At 33.6% G+C, this 10,333-nt stretch overlaps 1 protein-coding gene across 2 annotated transcripts; it reads left to right on the top strand.

Annotated features, from left to right (window-relative positions):
- The first annotated feature begins 168 nt into the window (after positions 1 to 168).
- Positions 169 to 6,831, top strand: LOC128230135 (coiled-coil domain-containing protein 92-like). 2 transcript variants are annotated; one of them, XM_052942173.1, is made up of 4 exons: positions 169 to 279; positions 2,293 to 2,476; positions 3,297 to 3,344; positions 4,422 to 6,831. In XM_052942173.1, exons 2-4 carry the CDS (start codon positions 2,350 to 2,352, stop codon positions 5,186 to 5,188), a joined length of 942 nt encoding a protein of 313 aa, XP_052798133.1. In that variant the 5' UTR covers positions 169 to 279; positions 2,293 to 2,349; the 3' UTR covers positions 5,189 to 6,831. The 2 variants fall into 2 exon arrangements, with proteins under 2 accessions (XP_052798133.1, XP_052798131.1); XM_052942171.1 differs by having other exon boundaries at positions 181 to 309.
- The last annotated feature ends 3,502 nt before the right edge of the window (positions 6,832 to 10,333 follow it).

Here is a 10,333-nt window from a genome sequence, read left to right as displayed (position 1 = left end):
CATGTTTTGATCTCGAGTCACGGGATTCTTTTTTTTAACAAGCATCTTTTTTTATAATCGTAATCACGAAAAATAATCTGATTCTAAATGAATGAAAAAACTATATTTTCTACATAATATAATAAAATAAATAAATAAATAATTGTAGTCCCACAATGCAATCGCATTCTTGTTGTGAGGGGAAACTTTGCTGCTAAAAATGTGCACTTTTATATTTTTACAGTGAAAATTCTCAGATGTCCCTTTGATTTCATCGAAATGCTTCTTCAGTCATTAAATGTATAACTCCTTTTATCAACTGGAACTATGGTTGGTTTATTTAATCGAAGGAATATTATAAAAATTAACATATGCTTATCCGAAATCCAAGAATTGTGTGTTAATTTTGGTGGGTGGGGAAGAAAATTTTAAACTATCAATAAACTCCTTGTTTTATACGATCAGTTTATTGCATTTTCAAATGTTTTTACAGAATTGAATTTATTTCATCCAATTGTGTTTTTGTTGAATCAGACATGTATAGGTGTTCATTTCATCTTTTTTTTAAGGGCCATTTTTATGGTAAATGTGTTCAAACTTCAGTTTACCTTTGTAGTAAGTCTACTATATTGCCTAGTCTAAAATAATAGACGTGTTATACAGGATTCTTCCAATCCCTAACGTCTAAACGGGAATGTGCAAAAAACGGGGGTGTTTTAAAAATATTGAAATTGTTTTAAGTGAAGTATTTTATTGTTGAAATTGGTCATAAAGAGTAATATTCATATTTTACCATGTAAGTGAAATGTTATTTTGCACTAAACAAGCATTTAATGCATAAAAACAAGTTGTTCACCTTTCCAATAAAACGAAAGTTGACTGACACAAACAACAATTATGCGAAGGGGAACAACTCGATACAATCGTAATAACTCGGCCTCCTCCGACAAAGCTTCGAGATAGACCTTGTTATACAATCGTAACAACTCGGCCATGGCCGAAATGTTCCGAGCGATTTAAAACTGTGCCCTGAAGCCTTGCAGGTGCCCTTCATGTATATATCGTTATGTTTTGACAGAATGAATTAAAGAAAAGCCGTCAAACTCATAATTAGAAGTTGGATATTTATTTTTTGTGTACGGAACTAAATATAATATAACATTATCTGGTAATATTTCTTGTTTTTATGATATTTTATAGACGCTATATGCTTTAACCCGGAATCCTGATCGGAACAACTACCCACTTTTGATACTAAACAATTTGTACGTGAAGGATTTGCCATATCAAAAATCTAAAAAAAATCCGTCAACATACAATTATTTGGACTACTATATTGCCAGGCACTGAAAAATTGCAGTCATGAAAGAAAAAAATACAAGATAATTTATTTCATGTCGAAATAAGCGAAGTACAATTTCTTTGTACAAAATATATTAAATATGTTATGTTAATAAAATTATAAACTAAAACACTACCTTGCAATTGCAGAGATATTTTCCGAAAATCCAATCTTTATCCACCCTTTTATCAGGGTATTTTTGTGTCCCGGTTGTGGCTTGAACTGTGTGATTTAGAAATTATTTGACAAAGATGTTAAGCAAACAAATGTTGTGTTGTTGCATGCAAGAACTATGGCTGTACTACAAAGGTCAAGGCCTTACATAGAGGGTAATCATTCAAGAAGCACATGGAGAAAAGGCTGTCATGTCTTCGCTGTAGCTCTGTCATGCATAGGATGTTTTTTTTATCACCTGCTGACACAGATGTTTGGAACATAAGGACTACTTGTTGCAAGATCCATGTTCAATCATGATTGCATTCTATGAATATAAACTTGATGACATAGGGACACCAAGATTAGCTGATAATGCAGTGTAGGTTGAAAGATCATGTGGTCCAAACTGGACAACCAAACTAGGCCATAAATTTCTCTGAATTGAATGATATCAGATTAGCAAATCTGAGCTGTATGTTCTTTTGATCTGGGCATATTGACATAAATATTGGTAGTATAGTGCTAACTTTGGTGTACTAAACAACAATACTACACCACTTTTTTTAAATATGCATTTACTATTATACTAAGTGCCCTTTTGATATTATCTCAAAGGCTTTGTAATTAAAGTATTAATGATTTTATCATTTATACATATGATGTCAAGAAAATCTTTTGAAGCAGAATTGGGAAACCATAATATATCATAGCAGTGTCCAATTTACTTATATTTTTCTTAGTGATTATATGGTAATGGCAAATGTCAGAAAGAGGAAATAAGTTTTACAAGATACTGGAACCATTTTCTTTTTCAGACAATGGCATACAGTTAGTAAACTTTCCAGTGGAAATATCAATTCAGATACTTCAACATGGCAACACAGGAAGCCATACACAAGCGCAATTTGGAGAGCTCCATCCTTTTCATGCAACAAGAGCATGCAGCTACTCTTAAAGCCTTGCATGAAGAAATCCAAAAACTGCAGAAAAAATGTACAGGTATGGTCACAAAGGACAGTGTAATTTGTTTCCTCTTAAAAGAAAAAAAAAATTGAATTTTATGGATTTGAAAGACACCCAACCTGATCAAAATAGAAAACCCACCAATATTTTATTCATGAATTTTAAGTTCAGATGTTTTGATCAGCATTTCTTTTACAATAAACATTTATTAATTCAACTGATGACTATTGTCACAAGTTATTCAAACAATAGAAAAGGGCGAAAGTGATTTTTTTTCAATTAAAAATACTGTTATATTGATGCATTCAAATGAACATTTAGGTTTTCACAACTAATCTGTGTGTCCTTCAACTCTTATGGTTACCAAATTGGGGATCTTAGATCTTTCTAGTGATTTTGGGGCCAAAGTTCAGCCAAATCTCTGACTTTGATGTTAAATAGTTTTCCCATTTTTTGTCCAAATTCGCAAAATTTACATAAAGAAAAAAATGTTGATCAAAATATGACAAAATAGCTAAGATGCATTTTCATCTGCAATTTGCTGTCACCAGTGAGAATACATTTATATGATTTTGATTCTATATTATATATGTCAGTACACAAAAACTAGTGGTTTTATTATGGAATAAATAATATTTTGTTTAGACATGAATATATAGGTTTTGTACCTTGCACTTTCAGTCATGTTTTCAGTAATTGACTTTGATAACATACTCTCACTGTTGGTGTAATAAATCACTCATAAAATGCATGAAATGTTCAATGAAAGTTTATTTTAGGTATTTTGTGTGTTAACTGTTGTTGATAACTTAGATGTGTTTTTAATCATAATGACAAATCAATTTGTGCTTTTTAGAGTTAACATTCGAGCTGAACATGGCTGGACTTGATGTCAATGATGGAGGTAATCAATATATATTTAAGCTAAAATTCAAGCACAAGTATGATAATGAAATGCTCATATAAGTTTATCCTGTAAAAAAAACCTATTCCTTATAAAAAATATCGCTTCTTCGTTAAATAATGAGGAATGTTATAGATCAAGTGTTTTCAGCCAAAAAAGTTAAGGTATAAGCACAGGCATGGAAAACAAGGCCCATTAATTTTGCTTTTATAATTGTCAATGGGCATAATAAGGGATTTGAATGAAATGAAACTTGAAATATAGATAGATGTCAATAAGAGGAAATGAAGATCACAAGAACCATAATCATGCCCTGCATATTTCTTAAGTTTTCTCCCCTTTACCTTATATTTCTAAAAAAGCGTGCTAGTCCATGCCATATCTCGGAAAATACTGAACAGATAATTCAATTAAATTTCGAAATAAAGATAGCAATGGCAATAAGAGGAAGTGCAGTGTTGCGGCTTTGTCTGTCTTTCTGTCTGTCCGTCTAGACCGAGGTCCTGAGAATTACTTCAAAAATACAGATGTGATATGAAAACTTGGTATATATATATTTATACAGTCATCGAAATTAGTCTCTTGGATGAACAAGCCCGAATTCTCATACAACTGCTTGGCATTGCATTTTTGAACAATCCCTGCTGTATAATACACAGAATTTGAGCAAGCCTGGAAATAATTATTCCAGTGCAAGGCTTGCGGGCTTGTGCTTATTTTGACCACTGTACATAGATGGCAATGAGCGGAAATGCGGTGCACAAGAACCATAACCCTATCATGCATATTTATTAAGTTATCTCCCCTTTAGCTTTTTTTTTATCATAATCATAATTCAACAATTCACTTTCTGTCAACACGTTGTCTGCCATTTTACTGAAAATTGGCATTTGGGTAACATCCATCGTCTTATATTTGGTGGCATTTAAGACAACTATTATAGTGATTTGCAATATTCCAAAACATTACATTACTTTAGTAAAATGAATGGCCATGTACCGGTATACATGCACCAAGATCACTAATTTTGGCCGTCATGTCAATTTTTTAATAAAAAAATTAATTCTTTTTTTCTAGTTCCACCAGAAGTAGCGGAACACATGAAGCATCAGGAGAAAATGATTGATGCTCAGCGAGAGACACAGCATGAACTGGAAGTAGAGTTGGAGAAGAAAGACAAGCTAATCAAGGAAAATGAATACACCTATAAACGACAGAAAATGAAATATATTGAAGATATAAGCGCCAAAAATAATGAACTTGAGCAATTGCGTGCTGAATTAGATGCAACAGCAAATAGTACTGCATATTATCAAAATGAACTGTTAAAAATAAAGAAGGCCAAATTTCAAAATGTGCACAATGACACTGAAACAAAAGGTGCTGCCCATGCACCAGCCCCTCCAAAAGAGAGCAGATCAAACCCAACCCGTGCTTTCCATATCCGTCGGACTTTGGTTGACCCCTCAAATAATGCTGAAATACAAGGACCTGGCAGTGGTGGGGCCAGGCAAGGCTCAGGCAGCACAAGTCGATCGGACTCGCCAGCCGAACTGGCCAGGCCTTTCCTGCGGGGAGAGGAAGCAGAACAAAGCGTTATACAGATCAAACAAAGCAACCCCTTGCCACCGATCAGAACATCATCCGGTCGTGTTGTTTTCAGGGAGCCGGTGGATGTTGTTCAGGTCAGTGTTCACAATGTGCCCAAGCCCCTGTCCCGCAGTAAGAAGGCCATCTCCTCTGTCCAGGAAGTGGAGACCCTAGCAGTGGGCCAGGTCTCCCACAGCAACCCGTCATGGAAACACTCCCGCAGGAAGGAATCTCACAGCTCAGAGTATAGATAGTCGTAAATACACTATGGTCGCATGTTGGATGTTATGTGAAATATAGACTGAATTAATGAACATATTTAGAGATGCTTTATGTTAAAGATATTTTTGTTTTATTTTGTTTGAGATTTATTAAAGTATTTAAATAGGTAATCTATGTTCATTTTTATTTTACATGGATTTCATTTACTTTTATTAAACATTTTAAGATGGTATATTTATTTTCCCACCAAGTTTCTATTGTTGCTGACTTTTTTTAACTTCATAGCATCTAGGAATGTCAAAAGATAAAAGTAAGATGCAAGCTTAAATGGACTTGTTTGCAAAATTAAGCAGTAAGCAGATACATGTATGTTTTCATTTCTCATCCTAATCAGTGTTATTTTGTTTGTTTTACTCTTCTTTGTGTGGGGTTTACATGTACATTTATGATACATGTACTTTGTCATTAGTACCTGTGATATTGTTCCTAAACAGCTGTGAATTTGTGATATTTCTTTGCCTTTACTTTGTATTGTGAAGGTCTATCAACTTTGATTGTTAAATCTATTCCTGTTACCATTTCATTTGAAGCACTTTTTATTTTTATTTCATTAAATCATGTTTTAAATAAGAGAGAATAAGAGTGATGAATTGACTGAAATTGTCTGTACCTGTTATGTACATGTTCACATATCTGAGTGTTGTATTACGGTTCATATGATACCTGGAAGGCTATGCACACATATATCTGAGTGTATCATGGTCTATGTGCTTGACTGCTTGTAGAGTTACAGTTTACATGTTGTCTTTTTATAATTACTGTATACTGTATATTATATGTGTATGCAGTCTGCTGAACATAGACACCCCAGAATATCACACACCATCCACATTTGCAAACACTGGTGCCATTTGCATAGAGATGTATTTACGTGGAATACAAACATACCCAATTACTGGTAAATTATTTGTTTACATTTTCCATGGTTTCACTTTTTCATTATAATGTTATTTTAAAATGACGTATAAACTGACCTTTGTTTACAAAAGTTTAATTTTGTTTGTCTATGAAACATTTTAGGATGTAAGGCTTAATATTGGACAAGGGTATTTGCAACATACACAGTTTAAAGTTTGTTAAACTCTCGTGCACCTGTTACAAGCTTGTGATTGTGTGTAATAGGTGAAGACTAACTAGTCATTGTCCATGAATTCTATTGTTTTAAAATGCTGATGGCATTAAACTGCATTACTATAGTATATTTTGCAAAATTTCTAATAAGCGATTTCTTCGTACAAAATGTAATAATTATGTTAATCTCTGAAAACTAACCATTAGAACATTGATTGAATGGTGCAGATTTTGTTTTGAATTATATTACGTTTATATAGTATACTTGTGGTTTATGCCTCTGACTTTTAGATGTTTTGTTATGGTTTCCAGTTTAGAATACATGTAAACTTCATGTTATGAAGACATGTACATGCTGTACTTACAAAGAATGTGGTTGCCTTTTATGATCTCATAACTTGTAATTGTCCTTCAAGGCATTGTTAGTCTCATCGTTCAACACCTTGATATTGTTAAGACACATTCAAATGACCATGTGGAAATGACTGTTTTGTTAAAATTTCACAGACTGTGATGCGTTTATGTTGTAAAAATGCACAAATAAAACTGCAAAAAAAAGTATTATTTTGTATTCAATATAGGAAATCAAAGAAGATATTTCTAGGGAGTGCAAGATGTCAAGCATTTAACAGCCATGTTGGCTCACCTTGTAAGTGTCTATCATGTGTTTCTGGTCCTGATAGAAAAATCTGACCCGAGGGCACGTGCGTAAGCCGGTAACGAGGCTTGCCAAGTTACTGGCCACGCAGCGTGCCCGAGGGTTGGATTTTTCTATCCGGGCCGGAAAAATATGATTGATATTTTTTCTTGCGTATCTAAATTTATCAATTTGTTGAAAAAATGACGTAAAAAAAGAACTTTTGTACAATTACACCAAAAGGCGCGTGCGATGTTGTTAACTGACGTCATATAGCGCAGTAATTTTAAATAACTATAAATAGCGTTTTTTACGATGAATTATTTTCAACTTTAATTAAAAGTCTTGCAAACATATATATTTGATTGCGCTTTATTGAAATGGCATAATATATCTTTCATAAACCATACAATAATTGATATAAGAAGTGGCGCGTTGTTGCGCGTGACTTCTCATACATGGGTCATGTAAGATGGGTTTTTCCAGCACTGGTCACATAACCGGAAACACACGTCCGGAATCCAAGAATACATTTGCTCCCAAAAGCTATAATGACGGAAGGAAAGCTTACATTTAAAAAGACTTCAAAGAAAACTTTATCAAACATTTGAAGATACAAATACTATTAGGCAATATTAATGTTAGGTATAATATGCTGCAATATGCTCTTGATGTGGTGAATATATGTGCCTGGTTTCAATTCCCTTTTTTATCATTAATAAGTAGTGGAATTTAAAAAAAGGCTATTTGACCTTTGTTCCACCTGGATGATCGAATGTTGCTGGAACATGCATTTAGCGGTCTTATCAAAGTTAAAATTTAATTTGATTAGTTAAGCCTACTAAAGGAGTTGGCATTAAGAATTGCCATCTTGCATTCAACATTCATGTGTGTCCTTGATCTTGTAGGTTTGTGATTGCTCTGGAACCTGCAATCTGAATAAGCACAAGGTCAACAACTTGAGCCAAGTAATATTGTAATCCTATCATTGGTTGAGTTATTGAGTGGACACGAAAAATTGGTTTCCCTCTTTGGCCATGACCTTGCTGCTGGAGCATGTACTCTCAATGTCCGCACTTTATCATTTATATTTTTGTTGGTCAGTTGGTCCCGATTTAGTTTCCTCTCTTTATCTTTTTAACTGCAATTTTAATTTTTCTAATCCAAAAACTGACCAAGTTCAAATATAGTCCGGGAACTTTTTGACTGCACCTCGTACAGAATGAATTCTTAATAGGTTGACAATATTTTTACCAATTAAGACTATGAGCAGAGTACATTGTCACTTTTCAAGTCAGCTGCATGGAGTATATATCCCGAAATCTTCTATACCTTGAGATGAAGTGCAGTAACATGAATAGTTATATGGCCAAGATAATGTGAAGTGAAAATAAAAAAGGAGATGCCTCATCAGTCGTCGTCTATCCATTGCCAACATTTTCCTTCAAACAACTTCTCCTAAACCACTGGAACAATTTCAACCAAACTTCACAGGAATGTTCTTTTGCTGGATTTCTGTTGCACTCAAAGGCTTTCCTCACTACATGACATTGGTGCTGTATCTTTGTCATACAATCATACAATTATTTTTAAGTAACTTTGTACAATAATTATATATGACATGTATATCATAAACTAAGATGTTATATACAATAAGTTAATAGTTTTACCACTGTAAAGGTAACCATGTCCATAAGTACATGTATAATTAAAAGTATGCTTTGGAGAAATAAAGTTTTTGCACTTGGTACACACTGCCATTTTTCCCAAGCTAGTGTTTCCAAAACAATACGGATATCAAGGGAGGTAACTTTTAAGACCCATTTTTCACCGTTGTGGACCGCAAATTGTTATAAATACATAATTATTTCCGTTTACCAATTTTCATTCTCCTTAATATATTTTTTATCAAGCATACTGGTTTGCCAAGGGAAGAAATCTGGGAACAAAATAACAGTTACGGTTTTTGAAAAGTGCATAAGTCCATATAACCATAAACCAACTTTGCTAATTTGATTGATTTTTTTCATATCATTGGAGGCTATTCCGTAAAAGATGGTCACAAGTTATGGTAATCAGAGTGCCATCTCTATGGTTCAAGTTCCATTCACTTTCTTCCAACATTTTTCAACTTCTGATGAAAAGTAAATTCATTTTTTAACTGTATGTCAAGAGTGGCATTTTGGGAACAGTGTTCCACAGAGTTATGGTTCTTGTGATCTGCATGAATCAAATATATATCACCATCTATCATTACTTAAATTTCCATTCACTTGTTTCAATACCGGTATATTGTGCTTTAATAAAGCATCTATCGTCTGATCAAGAGAATAAATTTGGTAACAATTTGTAAAATAGTTATGGTTCTTGAACTAATCATTCAAGTTTACATTGCCATAAATATATTAAACCTTCAAGTTTCATGATGATATTATGACATTTTATTCAAAACCTTTAGAACTTGTTTTTTCAATATATTGTGATTTAGCATTTTCTTTCATATCAAGGGAGGCAATTTGACAATTCATAAAGTTAAAGGTCACTTCCAAGTTATTTGGCATAACTGGGTTAGAATTAATTCCATAACTCCATTCTTTAGGGTCTCAGTTTCTACACTTACTTTGCTGGTGTTTGAAGTTGCATCAATTAGAAGGATAAAGTAATATTTCGTAGTAACTCTGTCTGTGGCCTATCAGTTCTCACTCTTACAACAAGGTCACTGCAGATAAGAATAAAATGCATGAATTGTTGACTATTAAGGCAATTGTCATTGATTGTATAACACCGCTAACCAAAGGGGTCAATACTACATGTATCTGGCACGAACTTGTTTTAGACCCTCAATAGAAGACAAAATAGGAAATATAATTTCTTTGACCCGAACGTGGAGTGTTTTGAGGAAACGAGGTTTACTGAGTTTCCGCAAATCACCCTGCGCGAGGGTTGGGATGAACCTTTCTTACACGAACGGCTATGGTATATGCTTTTTCTCCCACCGCAGTTAAACAAAATAAAGTAAAAATGCATTTTTTTTGCTGGAACTCTTTTTTTGCATAGTATTGAAATAAATGCGTATGGATATGTGATAATTAGTGGTTGTCATGGATATGCGCGCAGTGTTTCGGATTATGTTAATAGTCAAATCGGTCTTTAAATAGTTCTGAGGAGAGTGCAGCATTATTTCTTGAAGTGCGTGAAAACTTTTTTATGGTGGCATTTGAAGTGAGAAATAATGAATTAGCATTCTTAATATTGCCACAAGACAAGGTTTCTATGATGCTACAGATATCAGTCTTCAACATGGGAGGTAATTACAATGTGATGATGATAAAAAGGAGTTAAACACCGGTATTTGTTTTATCTTTCCCCATGGGCAAGATAAGAATTTCTAGCATGGTTAAATTTTTGG

The sequence above is a fragment of the Mya arenaria genome, chromosome 4, assembly GCF_026914265.1.
Source record: "Mya arenaria isolate MELC-2E11 chromosome 4, ASM2691426v1".
Taxonomy (NCBI): Eukaryota; Metazoa; Mollusca; class Bivalvia; order Myida; family Myidae; genus Mya; species Mya arenaria.
This window is presented reverse-complemented; position numbering and strand designations above follow the sequence as displayed.